This window comes from Mus caroli, unplaced genomic scaffold, assembly GCF_978045245.1.
Source record: "Mus caroli unplaced genomic scaffold, Mus_caroli_1 scaffold_5, whole genome shotgun sequence".
NCBI classification, from domain to species: Eukaryota; Metazoa; Chordata; class Mammalia; order Rodentia; family Muridae; genus Mus; species Mus caroli.
In genome coordinates, this window is record NW_028227260.1 from 33,235,603 (window position 1) to 33,255,191 (window position 19,589).

At 44.2% G+C, this 19,589-nt stretch overlaps 2 protein-coding genes across 5 annotated transcripts; one reads left to right on the forward strand and one right to left on the reverse strand.

The window, feature by feature from the left end:
• Positions 1-3,105: 3,105 nt before the first annotated feature.
• On the reverse strand, positions 3,106-6,284 carry Zcchc18 (zinc finger CCHC-type containing 18). 4 transcript variants are annotated; one of them, XM_021153473.3, is made up of 4 exons: positions 6,109-6,284; positions 5,688-5,742; positions 5,382-5,521; positions 3,106-4,960 (listed from the first exon to the last, which is right to left on the reverse strand). In XM_021153473.3, the coding sequence occupies exon 4, from the start codon at positions 4,833-4,835 to the stop codon at positions 3,654-3,656; it is 1,182 nt and encodes a 393-aa protein (XP_021009132.1). In that variant the 5' UTR covers positions 4,836-4,960; positions 5,382-5,521; positions 5,688-5,742; positions 6,109-6,284; the 3' UTR covers positions 3,106-3,653. The 4 variants fall into 4 exon arrangements, with proteins under 4 accessions (XP_021009132.1, XP_029329178.1, XP_029329177.1 ...); XM_029473318.2 differs by having other exon boundaries at positions 5,688-5,739; positions 6,109-6,281; XM_029473317.2 differs by having other exon boundaries at positions 5,688-5,739; positions 6,057-6,281.
• A 50-nt stretch (positions 6,285-6,334) lies between these two features.
• On the forward strand, positions 6,335-19,107 carry Slc25a53 (solute carrier family 25 member 53). The gene is made up of 2 exons (XM_021153474.2): positions 6,335-6,495; positions 16,613-19,107. Exon 2 carries the CDS (start codon positions 16,644-16,646, stop codon positions 17,562-17,564), a length of 921 nt encoding a protein of 306 aa, XP_021009133.1. The 5' UTR covers positions 6,335-6,495; positions 16,613-16,643; the 3' UTR covers positions 17,565-19,107.
• Positions 19,108-19,589: the final 482 nt, after the last annotated feature.

A 19,589-nucleotide genomic window follows, 5' to 3' on the forward strand; every position in this document is an offset into this window, starting at 1 on the left:
TATGTGTATACACACACATAATTTTCATCCATGGCTCATACCTCATTATTCCTTCTCCATAACACGCCTAAAAAAAAAAAAAAAACCAATATCTCATTTCCAAATTGGTTCATAGAAGCACTGACCTTTCCCTAACTTTCTGTCTTGGATAGGGCCACGAAGAAGCTCTCTGATTACCTTTTACCTATACTAGGTTGGTTATAAGACCCTCTTCATTCCAAAGGGATCCATGGTGCTCAGAGAAGCCAAGAGGAATCTGAATAGCACAGGCATTCCTGGGTTTTCTCAACAGGGTAGGCTCTCTACCCCTAAAACATTCATTAGACATGTAATAATAAAATGTGGAGACAGACTTATTCCATGTGGCCATATTGGGAAGAGACAGATATCCTCGAGTCCATCTTTTGGGTAACCCCATGAGCTTTAAGTTTAAATAGTGGAGGACTGGGGCAAGGGGCAGGAGATGTGCATAATTAAAGGCAGGCCTCCTCTGAGTGTGGCCTAGTTTACCATATCACCTCAGTCCCAGCCCTGCAGGGTGGTCTGATGAAGTCCTTAATGCTGTATGTAATTGCTTGAGAGAGTCAATCTGGTTCGCTGACGTTGATTATTTCTCTACTAGCATACAGCTGTGCTGTCATAGAGACTTGCCCTCATCTGAAGGCCCGGCTTGCCAGTGAGCTTCTGCTGTTCCTACAATCCATGGTGACTGTAGGATTAGGACACTGATTTACTCTATGCCTTTAGCCATGAAAAGGGATGAAAGAATGGACAGAAGCATTCCTTGAGTGATTTACATGCATGCCTATGTGCAGAGGTAAACAGGTAATGGGAAGGAAAAGGAGACAAACACAGAATGAAGGCAGAAATGCCAGGCTTTCTCCTCAGACATAGTTCTCTTTTTAGTTTTTATTTTTATTATTTTGAGACAGGGTTTCTCCAGATCGCCCTGGGATGTCCTGGAACTCACTCTGTAGAGCAGGTTGGCCTCGAACTCATAGAGATCCACTTGCCTCTTGCTTCCAGAGTGCTGGAATTAAAGGTGGGTACCACTGTACCCAGTTTGTACATAGTTCTTTATTTTTAAACATGTCCTTTCAACTTTATTCAAACAATATATTTATTATCAATATCCCAGAAGTGTTTAACATATTCCAAAAATAAATTTCATGTGATCAAAAGGTGATGTTCACTTTAGCCCTGCTTGCCTCCATGCCACCATGAGCCTTCATTCCAGGCCACATAGACAAACAGGGCCAGAACCATATGAACAGCAATAATTACAGCATAAAAATAGCTGTCTCTATTGGACATTCCAATAGCATCTTCAAATATAAGATTTAATTGTAAAATACAGCCAGATAGGAACTGTGATCCTCAAAGCTGTAAAGAACAGAAGTGTCTTCAAGTTTGAAGCTAAAGATAAAAATTTTTCATTTCTAAACTCTGGAGGCTGCAGCATGTTCAGGGCTGCTTTATCAAAGAGGTCCAGGGCATGACCTTGAGGGCAGCAGCAAGCATTAGGTAGTTGGCAGGGCTCAGCAGCCACTAAAAGGGTGACAGGTACTAGGTCCTAGGCTAGTTGTCACACACGAAGTCTGTACATGTTTCTTCAATAAAGGAAAATTCAGTGTCCCATAAAGTAAAATAGAAACCATGAGCTTTGCACCATTTTTGGTGACATGAAAATTCACACACTCTCAGGTTTATATAGTTGAAAGGATGGGAAAGGAAGACAAGAGGATGTGCTACAGAATAAAAAAGCTATAGCTTTTCCAATCAGCAGTCCACACTGGACCTTCAAGGTAATAGCAGCAAGAAGGATGGCAGTGTGGGTATAGCATATATTTCTTCTTAAAGCTAGCTACTTTCTAGTGGAATCTGTAAGTCTGGAGAACTCCCCCCCAAACAGAGGAAAAGATGAAAAGATGGGCAGCCCGGGCAGAAGTGATCTTTTATATTCTGGGTATGGGGTAGATTTGACTATAGAGAAAGGTAAGAACTATAAATCTGAAAGAAGGTTGAGGACCCTGACTGTAGGCCGGAGTGACCTAGGCAAGAAGAGGTAGGGGAGGGGCCCATTTTGACTATTCAGATATCGATATGACTGCCAAGTGCCCAGACTTATTTGAGAAAGATGTAAGAAATGTCCCTTCCCCTTGAACCTTTGACCCTGGCAAGCTCTATCTCAGGAACACAGGGCCTTCTACTCCCCTTCTGGCCCTGGAGGCTTTAGGACAACATGAAGTGCTGGGAGCAGGGGAAATGGTCCTAGGAGTACAAAATGATATTGTGGGGGTACAGATGGAACAGGACAAGAGGCCAGGCAGGACCACCCAAGAAGGGTGATTCTAGGAAAAGCACTCGAAGGCCAGTTGTGAGTGCAGAATCCCCGGGAAGGCTGTATAACCTGAATGTAGCACCTGACCTCTACTTCTGTCCCTGACATGCCAGCTACCAGTGCTGTGCACCCTCTTCACAGACGGATCTCTGCAAACCCTGATGTATTATGGTAAAATGATTCAGACTGCAGCTGCAGAGGTATCTCAGCAGACAAGAGCACTTTATGTCCTCGAAGACCTAGATTTTGTTCATAGTACCTACCCATATGGTGACTTACAAACTCCAGGTACAGGGGATCTGACACCATCTTCTGGCCTCTGTAGGCTCATAATACATGCAGGCAAAACGTCCTATACTTCACATAAAAATTAATCTTTTACAAATGTTTCAGATCCTCAGATCAGCATTCATTTACACTCTGCTGTCAGCCTTATATGCAGTCATTCTTTTTTTTTTTTTTTTCAGTAAAACACTAATGTACCCACAAGAAGGATGCTCAAAGACAGATACCAGAAGTCAGCTTCAGCTGCTGATTTCAGGCTGAGACGTAAGGCAGAACCAGACAGGGGTGGCTCCTCTTTTGGGCCATGGTCAGATTTCTCAATATGTTTGAGGACATGGAGACACTAACTAGTAGGTGCAGATGGCTGTATGAACTAGGAGGCAGGCCAGTAATTACAACAGGGGTTGAAGAGAGACCGTAGCTCATTTCAACTCCCCCTCCTATCTTTAAATAGAACACCCCTGCCGTAGTTGTTACAATTAGTTTCAGTTTTTATTTGTCTTCACCAAAGATATAGTATGCATGACATTAGATGGTTATATATTCATCTATTTAGAAGTCCACAATATATACTGCCTGATGAAAAAATACATACTATAGAACAGCACTTACATGTGATCACTTTTATCAATACATATATACCGAGGCACACAGGTACAGGGAAATATGCAGGACATTCACCAAAGGGCTGACAGTTCAGGGTGAGATTTTTCAGGTAATGCACACTTTAGTTTTTTTCTTTTTAATTTCATTTGGAAGGTTCAAAAAGGTACCACTTCACGGATAGATTAAAATCACCAGAGAAAGACACACAGAGAAACAACCATTAAGCAGTTAATGGAATGAGCAAGGAATGATGTGGGCCCATGCCTCTCTGTTGCATGGTACCCCAGTTTGCTTTTTCTTCTCCAAAGAAAACGCTTGTTCTAAATGAATTCCTTATGTCAGCAGTCCACCCCATCCCTTTTTCCTCCAGAATTAGCTTCTGAGGAGATTCAAACACTGATCTGGGGCCGAGTGTCACACCTTAGTATGGTACAGAGGGTTTTGGTCTCTCCATGTGAGTCAGCTCCTGCAGAGTGACTATCAAATTCTCAAAAACCTGGCCCTTGTTGCTGGTATTGTCACAGGTTTCTTTGGCGTGGCCCTCTTCACCACAATGAGGACAGCGGATTGGGTACTTGCGCTTTCTGGTTCTACCTAGATCCCCAGGCCCATTATTCCTTTGCCCAGAACCACTGCTAGTAGAAGGAGACTCCTCATCAAAATCATCAGGGGATTCAATAATTAGCATTTCTTCCTGAGTACTGGCTGTGCCTCGGAGGGATGAGGCACCTGGGGATGAGAGTGGAGGGTCCTCAGGCTCCACCAGAATCACATCTTCATCCGAATCATCCTGGGAATCATCTATCTCTATGACATTACAGTCGGCACTGCCTATCACTATAGGCAGGGAGCCCTGAAAGACGACAGGGCTGGCTGCCCGCTCCATTACTGTCTCAGATCTTCTGGGCCGCTTATTTCTAAGGAAAGTCTCATCCCAATCCTCTTCCTCCCTTATCATCCTGATTAACTCCAGGAAGTCAGGAAGGCTTTCCTGCTCATTATGCGCATGCATTTGGAGAAGACCCTTAAGCTTGGTGCGCAGCTCCCTACTCAGCTCAGCCCCTACAAGGAGCTGGTGCAGGCGAGTCCTGTTTGCCTCGCTCTGAGGAAGGACCCCTGCCTGGATAGCATTCTGTAGCTGCACCTCTAAACGGATCACATACAGGGATGGTTTCTCTCCCTGTGCCTGCAGGGTGTTTAAAAATTTGCCATGTGCTGTTATACTGCTCTCAGACTCTCCAAAGAGCAGCTTCATTGCCCGCAAAAATTCAGCGACATTTAGATTGGGATTGTCAGCCTGGAATAAACGCATGGCCTCCCGGGCAGGGCCCCTAAGGGTTCTCATCAGGCGTTTGATCTTTTCTTCTTCAGACATAGGCCAATCTGGCAGGACCTCATGGACTTGGCTTAGCCAGTTTTCAAAGGTTTCTTCCCCGGGTCCTAGCTCTGCCCTCCCAGAGAACGACTGTATGTTTCTCTCTGCAATGTTGGCAATCAAAGGACCAAGGCTCCTCCCCAGGGCCCTCAGCATGGAATGGGCAAAAGGCATAAAAGCTGCATTCTGCCGGCGACTGTTACCCATCCTAGCAAGGAGGCTAGCCATGCCTGACAACAATTGGATATCTGAATACAAGACGCCTGGACTTTCTGCAAACAAAAACAGTCCAATCTGCAGAAACCTCCAAAGGAACGTTCCCCAGCAGCCTCTTCCTTGTGTTTGGGTAGGAACTGTAAAACAAAACAAAAATTCAATAACGCAATAGACTTGGAAACAAGCCTCTAATCACATTTTCTACCATCTTGAATATTTGCCCACTGCCCTAAAACTACTCAGCAGGAAACTGCCATTTCCCAACCTTGAGGAGCAATAATTTCTGTGTGCTAGTGGGGCCTTTGTCAGTCACATCTCCTCCCTCGCTACTGCGCCCCACCCACCCCACTGCCTGTTTGTTCTCTAGGAGAGGCAACAACTGTTGCTTGGAATTCTAGCTACAACAACCTTTGGAGCCCCTACTAGGCTCTCAAATAAAGGGCAGTAGAGTAAACCTTACAGAATTATGTTAATAAGTAAGGCCTTAAATCTATTAGGTAGCAAGTTCCTCCCCCCCCCCCCGCCCTCTGCCCCCTCCCCCTTTTCTAGGATTCTTACCAGAGCTCAGAGACTGGCTTCCACCTTTATTTCAAGCCTAGTCTCTGCAACAGGTGCTTTCCGCAATAGCTCTTGTCCGGGTAGGATTGATCTCTGACCGCAGACTCTCAGATCCAGGTGCTCTGGGCCTCTAGTCTAAACTGCGCCACAGCAAAAGGAAGGGAGAAGGGTCTGAGACGTCAGCAGTCTCATCATTTCTTCACAGGCGCCATTGTCGCCAGGAGGAAAAACCCTACCTTCAGAATAAAAGCCAAAAGGGACCACCCCTCCCCCAATCCATTTCACCCGGGGAAAACAGCGGCCTACCAGCTCTGCAATCAGTCACACAGAATTCACGTTTGAAATCGGCTTTGATGAGCTGCTATGGAGAAAAAGAAGAGAAATTGGAATACCCTCCCACCTCCGTATTTCTATTCCCGAAGAGATGAGAGAAAGGGGCCTTCGGGACAAACGGATTGTGAATCATTCTCATTGTCTTTTGCTACCTTTCTGGAAAAAAAAAAATGTCCCCTCTCCAATCTAGGCAAATCCTAGGTAGGAAACTCACGTCATACCACCATATAGCCCAACCACTAGGGTGTTCACTTCCTTGCCTCGAAGCTGCCAATTCTGAAGCCCAAAATATTAAGGTTTCATCCTCCCATCTCCGCATTATGCAGTTGCACCTCCCTTTACCTTCTTAGGTGAGCAGAGGATGCTCAGGGTCTGCTGCGAAGAGCTGTCTCACCTCGTAGGCCTTGCAGAGGAAAGGATGGCGCCTCAGCCTCTGAGCTGTCTGGGCTAGGCTCTCTGCAGTGTCGCCCAGCCAGGGGTAGTAGAGTCGCAGTCACGGTTTCCAAGGCAGCTACAGCTGCCCCCGCCCTCAATTTCAGCCTGCAGAGCAGCAGCGGCGGCTTTTAGTCTCTGCCCATTGAGACAAAAGAGAGTGACGAAGGTAGTGGCGTGGCCAATCAGCTGTTCGTAGGGGCGGCCTCCCTGCAAAGCCTGGGCCAGGATGCTAATGCCTGCCAGAGGGGGGAACCTGCTGGAGGGGGCTGCGGCAGACTGGCGCGGGAGCGGGCGCGGCGTCAAGTGCAGCTTGGACTCACGGACCTGGCCCATTTACATTTCATTCGTGAGTTTGCAGCTTCCCCTCTCTTCCCTTCTTCCTATCGCCTTCTGCTTTGGCTCCCCTCCGATGCTTTGCGACCAGATGCCTTAAACACGAGGTGGGACCGAAACCAAGTGAACAATGAGAGTTCTTCACCTTTGTATAGGGGGGAAGGGGATAGCATTTGCTGAGCTCTTTCCGTGTGTCCAGTGCGCGTGCACGGACATCTCACGTATTCTCATCAGTCTTGCGCTAAAACGTAACAGTGCACCCATTTAACAGAGAGGAGGATGTAAGCACCTAGGCAGTATGGGTAGGAAGCACAGAATTAATAGCTCTCACTCCAGCCCTGGCATCTAGCCTCAAGGGTTACACCCTTTAAAGAACCCCTTTCTAGTGTCAGATTAAGGGTTAGTGGAGAAGACAAAATGAAGATGAAAGGACCAGTATAGGGCTACATAAAAATAATGACCAAGAACTGATATCAACTTACAGATGAGAAAACTGAGCCACCAGGAGCTTAGGCTTCCTGTCCTGTATCACGCAGCAAAGCAGCTAATAGCGTCCGATTTTGCACCTCGGTGAGCTGTTCTGTTGATGCCAGCGCTTTCCTCTGTGTCGATGCCAACACTGCCCTGTGCTGGGCTACCCAGAGAGAGCATTTTCACTGTCCATACATAGCCACAAACTATCTCAGCAGCTTTGCTAATAAAATGGTTGTGCTGATGAGAGGAGTGGGGAAGAGATGGGAAAGAAGAGAATGGCATCCTTTATGATATGCATTCTACCAAGGAGGAAACTGAGACACGTTTCTGCTCCTGGTTTTACACGAAAGTAAACCACCTGTTTATAAAAATAGCAGCATTTCTGTATGACCACCCCCCCAAAGGAAATCGGACTTAGAGATGACTTGCCTAAAATTTCGAAGAAGCCAGAGCTCTCAATCCAGAATTCATGCTACAAACTAAAGTATGGGCACCCAGCGAGCTACCACACAATCATTGCTGAGGGCTTGTTGGAAATGCACATTCCTGGGCTCCAGCTCTGGAGATTTGGCTTTACTGCAGATTGGGGATGAGCAATGTCATTTGCATTTTACCTGTTGCTATAATTGATTCTGGGTTATAGAAAAGCTGTGAACCACTGTTCTAAACACCACACCACGCCGAAGGCTATCAGTAAATGGGGCTGCCACTCAAATGTCTGTCCGTAGCCTATTTGTCATGAAACTTAATCTCAGAGCAGAAGTTACTACCTCAAGTCCTTTTTGAAACTGTGTGCAAAGAATTTGAGCACTTTTTTTTTTTCTGATGCTATAGCTCTATACATTTTTAGATGGGCCTGTGGCCTCCAAACAGTTAAAAACCATTCACTGCCCTACAATTTTCATAACATCTTCCTCTTTCAACATCTGCTTGAGGACGAAGTGTGAGAAACAAAACACCATTTGACCTAACCCCCACACCACAGCTCTCTGCCGCTGATATAGCTCTTTTATTTCCTGGCTCAAGGCTAGGTTGCTAGGTTGCTAGGTTGCCCTTCTGTGAGCTCTTCAGGGTACTTCTCCTTTGCTGGATTTGGCATCACTGGCCCCAGGAAGGAGCAACTCCATGGAAACAGCATGCAAGGCTGTCCAAAGCGAATGGGCTGTGAAGCCAGAAGCTAGAAAACCTGCTCCATTTTTTCCTGCTTCTGGTTCTTAGACAGCAGGTGACACTTCTCCCATGTAGATGGTGGCTAGGAGGCCCCTGGAGGGCTTACACTGGACTCTTGATGCCTGGAAGCATGGGAACCATTTGAAACCCTGCAATTGCCATTGGCTTTGACTTCAACCTGCTAAGGTAGTTCACCTATTCCTGCCTGCCTTCTTTTTTTTTTTTTTTTTTATTACATATTTTCCTCAATTACATTTCCAATGCTATCCCAAAAGTCCCCCATAGCGCCCCCCACTTCCCTACCCACCCATTCCCATTCTTTTGGCCCTGGCATTCCCCTATATTGGGGCATATAAAGTTTGCAAGTCCAATGGGCCTCTCTTTCCATTGATGGCCGACTAGGCCATCTTTCGATACATATGCAGCTAGAGACAAGAGCTCCTGGGTTCTGGTTAGTACATCATGTTGTTCCAACAATAGGGTTGCAGATCCCTTTAGCTCCTTGGGTACTTTCTCTAGCTTCTCCATTGGGAGCCCTGTGATACATCCAATAGCTGACTGTGAACATCCACTCCTGTGTTTGCTAGGCCCCAGCATCGTCTCACAAGAGACAGCTATATTTGGGTCCTTTCAGCAAAATCTTGCTAGTGTATGCAATGGTGTCAGCGTTTAGAAGCTGATTATGGGACGGATCCCTGAATACAGCAGTCTCTAAATGGTCCATCCTTTCATCACAGCTACGAACTTTGTCTCTGTAACTCCTTCCCTGGGTGTTTTGTTCCCAATTCTAAGAAGGTGCACAGTGTCCACACTTTGGTCTTCATTCTTCTTGAGTTTCATGCGTTTATCAAATTGTATCTTATATCTTGGGTATCCTAAGTTTTGGGCTAATATCCACTTATCAATGAATACATATTGTGTGAGTTCTTTTGTGATTGTGTTACCTCACTCAAGATGATGCCCTCCAGGTCCATCCATTTGGCTAGGAATTTCATAAATTCATTCTTTTTAATAGCTGAGTAGTACTCCATTGTGTAAATGTACCATAATTTCTGTATCCATTCCTCTGTTGAGGGACATCTGGGTTCTTTCCAGCTTCTGGCTATTATAAATAGGGCTGCTATGAACATAGTGGAGCATGTGTCCTTCTTACCGGTTGGGACATCTTCTGGATATATGCCCAGGAGAGGTATTGCTGGATCCTCCGTCCTGCCTGCCTTCTTATTTACAACTGTAGTGATTAGAATTATATAAGCAATCCAAATTTGGAAGGATGCACCTTTTCTATTGATGTCTTTCTTTTGGGGGTGGAACAGTGGAAGGGGGGTAAAGTAGAGAGCATTGGAGGCACTTAGGAGACAGGCAGTTCACCTGGCAGAGTTAGGGCTGGAAGTGGGAGTACCTGGTAGGGTTTCCTTCATATCTTGCTCTGCTCTCTAGTATCATGTCAGACAACAACCTCATAGCAGACCCTTGTTTTGTGTTTCCACTAGCGTCATCACCAAAGTAGATGTACTGTTGGACCATGTGAGTAAGATCCAGGAACTAAAGGAGAGCCTTGAGAGTTCTGATAAGAAATAATGAGAAGAATGGATTGTGTATAGGTTCAGAGGTTGAAGCAAGAATGTTTTAGAGCAAAGTTACTACTAGCAAAACCCTTCGGGATGCAGAACATCTCTTATCTCTGGCCACATGGATAGGAGTGTGCACCAAAGGATGGTTCTAATGAGGCCACATTTTCTGATTTGGACAAATGAACCTTAAAAGCTTGAGGGTTAGGAAGTAGAGCTTTCAGACGAAATAATAGTGGCTACTTTTGGCCGCAGGCTTCCTCTGTGCCAGGAACTTTCCATTGGTTATCTCATTTAAACTTCTTGGCAGCCCCTGCTGACACAGACATCACACACCATTTTTCAGCATAGAAAATTGAGTTTCGAGGAAGTAAAGTGGCTTGTATAAGGCTGTGCTACTTGGAAGCGGAGCCACCGGGATGCTAGCCCAGTGCTGCCCAACTCCAGAACCCATGAGTACTTTCCATCTCCATCTTGAGGGGAAAATGTAGATGTATCCTGCAGGTCTGGGGATGCAGTGCAGCAGGAGAGTATCTTCTTCGTATGTAAAAAGTAACCCTGATTTTGATCCCTAACATTGAAGAGGAAAGAAAAACAGGATAAAAGAAAGCATTATTCTAGTAGAAGGTCCTAGAACAGCCAGCATGTGTGGTTTTGTCATCATTTGAGCTTTGCTGCTACCACTTCACTTGGAAAAAATGTACCGTACAGCACAGGCTCTTTATAGTTGTGATTACATGCAGTTTTCATGAACATCACTTTAAAAATAGTGATACAGGGGGTGAGGTGGCTGCTGATAAGGGTGACTGCTCCTCAGCCTGATGACCGGAGCTCAGTCTGGGAACCTATGAGGTAGAAGAAGAGAACTGAGGGCCCCAATTTTTCTCTGATCTCCACAAGCACAGGGTACCACTCCGTCCATCAAAATAGGAAAGAAATATAAATTAAAACAATAATGATATTTAGATTCAGAAGGGTTGGAAAGAATCGGCCAAGGTCATAATAGCAGAGCAAAATTCAAAGGTAGGATTGTCTGACTACAATGTTCTCTATAACATACATCAGTGGGGAAAATAAACATGGCCCTCTTTATGACTCCTTGTGTTAGCCTCTTCTCTGTCTGGTTTTTGTTTGTTTGTTTGTGCGGGGGTGGGGTGGTAGGGGAAAAGGATTGGGAGCGTTGGGCTTTTTTTTTTTTTTTTTTTTTTTTTTGCTGTTTTGCTTTGTTTTGTTTTTTTAAACCCTCTACGAGGCTAGCACTATAGGCTGTTCTGTCTTCACAGAATATATGTTCCTGAAGGTCAGTCAGGACCAGATGAAGTGCCTTGCAGGAATACATCTGGTGTTCTTATGGGAGCCAGGGAAGGTCTTTCTTCTATGGATGTGAAGGCCAAGCATAATGTTCTAGGCCAGTGTTTTCCAACCTTCCTAATGCTGTGACCCTTAATGCAGTTCCTCATGTTGTGCTGACCCCAAACCATAAACTTATTTTTATTCCTGCTTTATAACGGAAAGTTTTCTGTTATGAATTGTAAATATCTGCTATGCATATTATCTCAGGCAAACCCCTGAGAAAGGGTTCTTTAACCCAAAAAGGGGTCGTGGCCCACAGGTTGAGAACCAGTGTTCTAGAACCACCTATCCCTGCCAACATTAGTTTTTGTCCTTTAGGTCTCTTGCTCAGTGTAAAACACCTATGTACCCCACTACCTTTCCAATCCCTAACAATTACTCTTCTCCTTACAAGTCTACATTTTTTTTTAGTTTCCACTTTATAAGACCATGCTTTTGTAAAATAAAATAAAATAAAAAAGTAAAAAAAAAAAAAAAAAAAAGCATGCTATATTTGAAGTCCTGGTCTTGACTAATTACACTTAGCACAGCATCATCGAATTTCTTCCACCTTGATGGAGATGATAGGGTTTGCTCTTTTTGTGTGTGTGTGTGGCAGAATAATACTTCATATACTAATCTACACACCTCATGTTCATTATTCATTCATTTGTTAATGGGTATTTACACTGATTCTATAATAATCTCATTGTGGATAATGTGGCAACAAACTTGGACAATTCAGATGTCTCTTTGGTATGCCCGTTAAATATTTTCCAGGTATATATTCAGGAGTGGAATAGCTGAGCCATCTACTTTCTTTTTTACTTTTTTGAGGACCCTTAGTACTGATACTTGTGGTGTCTGTGCTAACCTGCATTTCCATAAACAGTATATAATGGGTGTGCTATCTCCACGACCTTGCCAGCATTGAGTTTTCCTTGTTCTGTGTAAAATAAATTGTTCTTAATCTTCTTTGACCATGTAATTTTTATTTTGTTTTCCAGTGTGAGTGAGTCCATTGCTGAACTGTCTACCCGATTAAATTCCCACATCCTTGAGGACAGGTAGCAGATCCATCTTTAGCTCCATAGTGATTTGCCCATGACTTAAAAAAGATGATTGATAATGTGCTTTTTAACTGACCAAAGGACTGGTTGAGAATTTCCCCAAATGAACAGATAGATGCAGGGCTGATTCATACGATGCCCACCCATGATACCTATCTTCATTAGCCTAGACAGGAAAGTCTTACTTCCCATATGTTCATTGGATTAGGTTTATAGATGTGGGAGACACATCATAGGGTTTAGATGATGATTGTTCAAGGCAGCCTCCAAGCCCCTTCTCCATCCTATGCTTTGAAATTAATGTCAGGATGCCAGGCTCTCCTGGAGGGTTATGTTGAGCCTTTGAATTCATAAAAGAAAGCTCATCCCTGGCTCCCATAGGAATAGTGGATATGTTCCAGCATGCCACTTCATCTGGCTCTAGCTGGTATTCAGGAACATGTACTCTATGAAGACAGATAATGATGTTGGGAATAATCGTTTTGGATACTTTTAAAACATAAAGTCACCAAGTCATAGGTTTTCAGAAACTTTATCTCATGTTGTTACTAATTTTTATATCAGTGTTTTGTGTTATAGACCTTATTGTTACCACTTTAGAGCTGAAGAATGTGAGACAATATTCCTACCCTTCTCCCAGATCACACAGCTACGTAAGCAGTGAAGGCAGAATTCAGTTCTGGATCTATTTGTTCCCCAAAGTATCTTAAGGGAAAAATTCACAAGAGAAACATGACCTTTCTTCCCTGGGCAAAATACAAGTAATTAAAGTTATAAAGTGATGTATGAGACACCTAAAGTATGGTGCTTCTTAATTACTGTTCACTTTTAACCCTCCCCCCCCCAAATTATTGACATAAATGGTAGAAGGAATTTGTGGTACAAAAGTGCAATGCCATTATCAACCACAGGTACAGAATCTCCCCCATCTGAGCCCTTGTGACAGAATACAGATTGAGGGATGCCAACAGAACAGCTTTCCTTACCTGATTTTTTATAACTGAAGTAAAAGAGGCTCCAAGAGATCATTAAATTTCTAAAGTCCTATAAAATGTTCATAACAGAACCAGAGCTTACAATGTAGGTGTACACCAAACCACTTTCCTCCTACTATGTCAGACTGCCTTTTGGAGTGATGTACACATCTTTATAAAGAGCATGAACTGGAATGTTACTGAAGGCAGGGTTAGATGAAGTGAAAACCTTTTATCTCACAACTTATCCTCATTAAGGCCAAGGTGATTTAGAAGGGAGAGCTATGGAATGTTCCAGATTCCTGTTGCTTTAGAGGTCTGATTGACCTACGCAGGAAGAGGTAGGGAAGGGGCCCCATTTGTCTCCTGAGATATGGAAGTGACTGACAGGTGCCCAGAATTATTCTACATGGATGTAAAACATGCCCTCCTGAAACTTTGGCCCTGGCAAGTTCTCAGCCAGAGGATCCCTGTAGCACAGGACCTTCTACTCCCTTTCTTGTCCTTGAAGGTGAAGGAGACTGAGTCAACAAGAAGTTCTGGGAGCAGGGGAGATGGTCATGGGTAGATCTCAAAAGGGTGAGCCTCTTCTATCACCAAAAAAATGAGTGTGGCTTCAGTAAAGGGAGGGATGATATTGTGGGGTTAGGGGTGGAACGGAACAAGAGGCCAGGGCCAGGCAGGGCCAGGCAGGGCCACCCAAGAAGGGTGATTCTAGGAAAAGCACTCGAAGGCCAGTTGTGAGTGCAGAATCCCAGGGAAGGCTGTATAACCTGAATGTAGCACCTGACCTCTAGTCCTCAGTCAGGTCTCAGCCTGGTTGGCCCCTTGTCTTTTTGAGTGAGCCATAACCACAGACCACAGTGATCTAGGTTCTGTGTAAAACTTGCTGTCCACAATTGTGGCTAGACTTCCTGTTTCTGCCTTCAGATCAGCATGTGCTCTCTTCTTCCTTGTTTGTACCTGGCCAGCCATGTGTATCCTTTCCCTGAAGGGACAGCTGCCACTGCTGCACACTCTCTTCTCAGAACTTCCCTCCCTCCCTCCCTCCCTCCCTCCCTCCCTCCCTCCCTCCCTCCCTCCCTCCCTTCCCCTCTCCTCCCCTCCCCCCTCCCTCTCATTCCCTCCCTCCTTCCTGACAGGTTTTCCCTGAGTTGCTCAGGCAGCTTTTGGAATTCAGATTCAAATGACCTCTTATGGAGCCTCCCAAGTAGCTCAGCCCACTGGTCTGTACTACCACCTTTAGCTCTTGTTTCTTTCTTGATTGTAAGTTTTCCTTTGTGTCTTGGCCCCCAAATTGCATCTAATATGACTACTCCATGCCTTAAGATTTCTTAAGTGTGGGGGTGTGGGTGTCTAGTGTTTTCCTACTTGGCCTTGAACCTGATATGTAGTTGAGGATGGTCTTGAACGCCTCCTCGATTTGTCTTTATTTCCCAGTGATGGGTTACATATATGCACCATTATGGGCAGTTTATATGGTGATAGGGCTTAAACACAGGACTTCATGAGCACTAGGGGAGCATTCTGTCAACTGAGCTACCTGCCCTGATGGTGTTGTTTTGATGCTTACATATGTGGAACATGACTTGTGATTCTGGTGTGCAGTGAGTAGTAGCCAGGAACCCTGAAAAACATCCTTCTGTGGCTAAAACAGGCTAAGAATAACGAATGATCTTGCGCCAAATGTCAGTAGAGCACACCATGAGAAACCCTGCCGTATTCTGTAGCTCTACATATAAAAGGTAAAACTTGAAAATTGCCAGGTGCTGAGCATCATGGCATGGGGGAACGTCCAGAGGCCTCTGTTCTTCCCTTCCTTCAGTCACAGAGAGTAGGGTGTTTTGCTGAGACAGCTATAGTTTGGGCAGGAAGCTACAGAGGTAGATGGGAGGAAGGTCTCACCCCCAAATTTATAACCGACTTTGAAACAAAGCTTCACACCACAAATTTTTACTACATTAAAACAAACAAACAAACAAACAAAACAACAAAAAAAAAACCCCACAACTGTTTTGATGGGGAGAGGGCTGAATCAGTAAAGGGCTTGTTCTACAAGCATGAGGATCCAAGCTGGAATCAACAACATCCACATGAAAATGCCAGGCACGGTGGCACATGCATGTAATCCTAGAGCTGGGACAGCAATAACTAGAGGACCTCTGGAAATCTCTGGTCAACTATTCATGCCACATTCGTTAGCTCCAGGTTCAATGAGATCCCTGATTTAAAAAAAAAAAAAAAAGTTGAGGAGCTGTAGAAGAAAAGCAATATCAATTTCTAACTTCTACTAGTGTATGCATCCATGCACGTGTATGCACATGCCCACACACATCTACACCTTCACACACACACACACATATACAGACACTAACAAACATATACCACACACACATACCAAAAAAATTTTGGGGTTGAGGCTGTGAATCTGATTGTAGACTTGCTTGGTGCACTCACGAGGCCTAGGATCCAGCCATAGCAAGGCAAGACATAGTTTGGTAAAGGGAGAAACAACTTACTTGTGCAGTAGGTAATAAGATCCACAGCAACAGATCAGCAGAAGACCAAGGTTCAGTTCATAGCCCCACATCAACTGGGTGACTCAACTGCCTGTATCTCCAGGAGATCAAGTGTCTTCCTCTTTTAGCCTTTGTGGATGGGTATATTTGTACATGCATACAGGGACATTTTCAAAATGCTGAGTTTTGTAGTTAAGAATTGAAGATAACAGCTTTCCTTGTTTCTATGTTTTTTAAAGATTTATTATACTTATTTTATGTATATGAGTACACTGTAGCTGTAGAGATGGTAGTGAGCCATTCATGTGGTTGCTGGGAAATGAATTCAGGACCTCTGCTCACTCCTGCCCTGCTTGTTCTGGTCGGCCCTGCTCACTCTGGCCACATTTAGTCCGGCCTAAATATTTATTTATTATTATATCTAAGTACACTGTAGCTGTCTTCAGATATACAAAAAGAGGACATCAGATCTCATTACAGATGGATGTGAGCCACCATGTGGTTGCTGGGATTTGAACTCAGGGCCTCTGGAAGAGCGGTCAGTGTTCTTAACTGCTGAGCCACATTTCTCCAGTGGGTTTCTATGATTCTTCTTTTTTTTGGTGTGGGGGGGTCGTTTTTGGAGACAGGGTTTCTCTGTGTAGACCTGGCTGTCCTGGAACTCACTCTGTAGACCATGCTGGCCTCGAACTCAGAAATCTGCCTGCCTCTGTCTTCCTAGTGCTGGGATTAAAGGAGTGCACCACCATGCCCAGATGTTTCTATGATTCTTAATCATAATTCTTTGAATGTTTGAATTTTACCGGGTCATCAAAGTACTCCACACTATCAAAGGAAGTAAACATTTTTTTCATTTAAGGTTCATGAAGTATTAATTCCCTAAGAGTGTGTCTGTTCTAGAAACTGATAACAGTGTTTCCTGACCCCCAAGTTTCTCATCCTTGGATGTCTGTCCAAAGCAGGAAAACCTTTGTCCAGACCTTTAAATGTTTTGCCTAACTTCTTGTCTCCTCTTGCTAGCTTCTTCCATCTGTGTCCATCTGTGTTCCGCATGGAGGAGCAGGACAACACTGCTGGGAAGAAACTGCTGCACGGGACCCGAGCAGAAGCTCCAGGAACGAAAAGCTGGCAGTCACAGGCCTACACCCTTGGGGCGATTTCCAACTTTATGTCTACTTTCCTGACCTTTCCTATCTATAAGGTTGTGTTCCGGCAGCAGATCCATGCTGTGGCCGTGTCAGAGGCTGTGAAACAGCTTTGGCATGAAGGCCCTCAGTACTTCTACCGGGGCATCTACCCTCCTCTTCTCTCCAAGACCCTCCAAGGGACTCTGTTGTTTGGCACTTATGATAGTTTGCTGTGCTTTCTTTCCCCGGTTGGGCCGCACTCCCTCGGACAGCGCTGGACTGCGGGGCTCATGTCAGGTGTAGTAGAAGCTGTAGCACTCAGCCCCTTTGAAAGAGTACAGAATGTGCTTCAAGATGCTCGAAAGCAAGCTTGCTTCCCTAGCACCTTCAGCATTCTCAAGGAATTCAATTCTTACGGGCTCTGGGGCAGGCTGTCACTGGGCTATTATCGGGGTTTCTGGCCAGTCCTTGTCAGAAACAGCCTGGGAAGCGCTCTCTATTTCTCCTTCAAAGATCCTATCCAGGATGGCTTGGCAAGGCAAGGCCTGCCCCACTGGGTTCCTGCCTTGGTGTCTGGTAGTGTCAATGGAACAATCACCTGCCTGATTCTGTATCCTCTGATGGTGCTAGTTGCCAATATGCAGTCTCATATTGGATGGCAGAGAATGCCAAGCCTGTGGGCCTCTGCCCAAGATGTGTGGGACACTCGAGGTAGAAAAATCCTGCTGATTTATAGAGGAGGATCCCTGATCGTCCTCAGGTCCAGTGTGACATGGGGCCTCACTACTGCTATCCATGACTTCTTGCAGAGAAAGGCTCACACCAAGAAAGAGATGACAGACTGACTAAAGGAAGTGTGGCTATGGTCTCTTCTAAGTCTTTCCGTGGTGGTCGTGTAGAGTATATTTCTTTGGCTTGGTTATCTGAAACAACCACGATCTATAAACTGTCACTGCATGGGAGAAGCCCCTAACTTTCCACCTCTTAGTCACAGACAAAGAGACAAAGCCTACCAGGATTCCTTGGCCAAAGAAAGTCTCCCTAGTCTATATGCAGCATAGGTAGCCTCAGAACCTGAAGCCTTTGAGTAAGCCTTTAAAAAAGCTGTAGCCCAGATTCAAGGTCATGCCTTCAAGGAATCCTTTTTTTTTTTTTTTAATAAGAGGAAACTTTAAAAGAAGACTCTGCTCAGTACTGTAAATCTGGGGTCCTTCTGTGTGTCCTACTGACCAAACTGAGTAGAACTCCAAGCTCAAGGAACTACACTAGACTTTGAGGACAACTTCAGAGATGCCTATATTTTAGTGACATTTATCACTGCCGCTACCACAGCCATTCTCACTTCCAAGTTATAGGTTCCATTGTCAGGGAATCTGCTTTGATTACAAACCCTAGAATAGGCTCACTTCCACCCATCAGATGCCACAAGAACTGATGATGCTGAACATGGGGCTGAGAAAACAATTGGTGCCTGGATAGAAGGAAAAATGCTTTGAAGCAAGAAATTTAATTAATTTAATTATATGCCAAATAGAGAAAATATTATTATAGGTAGTTTGGCACAATCATATATATATATATATATATATATATATATATATATATATATATATGATTATGTTACCTTTAAGTTTCTACAAAAAACCTGGAACTAGCATGAACATATCTCTTCACAATTAATTGCTAATTCTGTTGATATGGACAGCTATATAGTATAATGATCTTAGCCTGCCATTCAGAGCCATTGTCAATATGGACCCCATATAACTTTATACATATTATTACCCCACATGCATGGACAGCTTAATCCAGCCAAATGCAGTGTTTTTCACTCCCCAAACACTCCATGAACTTACTCAAGGCCATACTCTGCCCCACAACATTTTCTCCACTTGCACTGCCCTCCCCCAATAAAAGGTCTCCAATTTACAAAAGTCTAGCTCCAATGCCACTGTCTGTATGGACCCCCTTCTCTACCCCCAAAACTGAATGTGACATTAATTTTGTGATATTCTCTTTAGAAGATCATCAACATGCACTGATCCCATTATGTCACTGGTCCCATGTGGTCCTAATGTTCTTGCTGTTCTTCAATACCTCCAACTAGTCTGTAAACTTCTTAAAAGCAGGGATTCTTGTATGCATTTTTAAATCCTCCATTGTGCCTAGGTGCTCAATAAAGTTGGTGAATTATGGAATTGATTATGAAGCTGTGATATGGTCTCTATCCTCAGGGTGCTATCCCTATCACATGAAGATAAAGTCACTGACTCATTGTCAACAAGACACATGCCATTGGGGTGTGCTTGTTTTCTTTTAATAGTGGATTTAGTTTTGTGCTAATTATGATGCCAATAACAATAACAATGATAATAAAATGATGGTCAAACACAATACTTCGTGAGTTTGTGGTATTTACAGCATGCTTGCAATTATAACAACTTTACCATCAAAAGTGTACACTCATACCACACAACTGCCCTACTCCTTTCAGCTCTAGAATTTTGAGTGATCCCAAGATGGCATGTGCTGCAGTTCTTGCTTCATATATGATACCATGATAAACTCCTCTACCCTTACCTACTCACTGAACCAACATTGTCTTTTACAATGACCGGCTTGTCTAGAGATGAGAATTCATCGCTGAATGCTACAGGAAGTAAAGCCAAGATTGTAGGCCATAAGAATACTAGCATTTATTTGCCAAGAAGGACAACAGAAAATCACCTTCCAGGAGAGCTGCAGATGAGTGGGATGGGACAGTGTTGTTAGTCTTTCTTACCTGCAGAGTCTACCTCTCTGCATTATTATTATTGATATTATTATTATTGGTTTTTGAGACAGGGTTCTGTGTATAGCCCTGGCTGTTC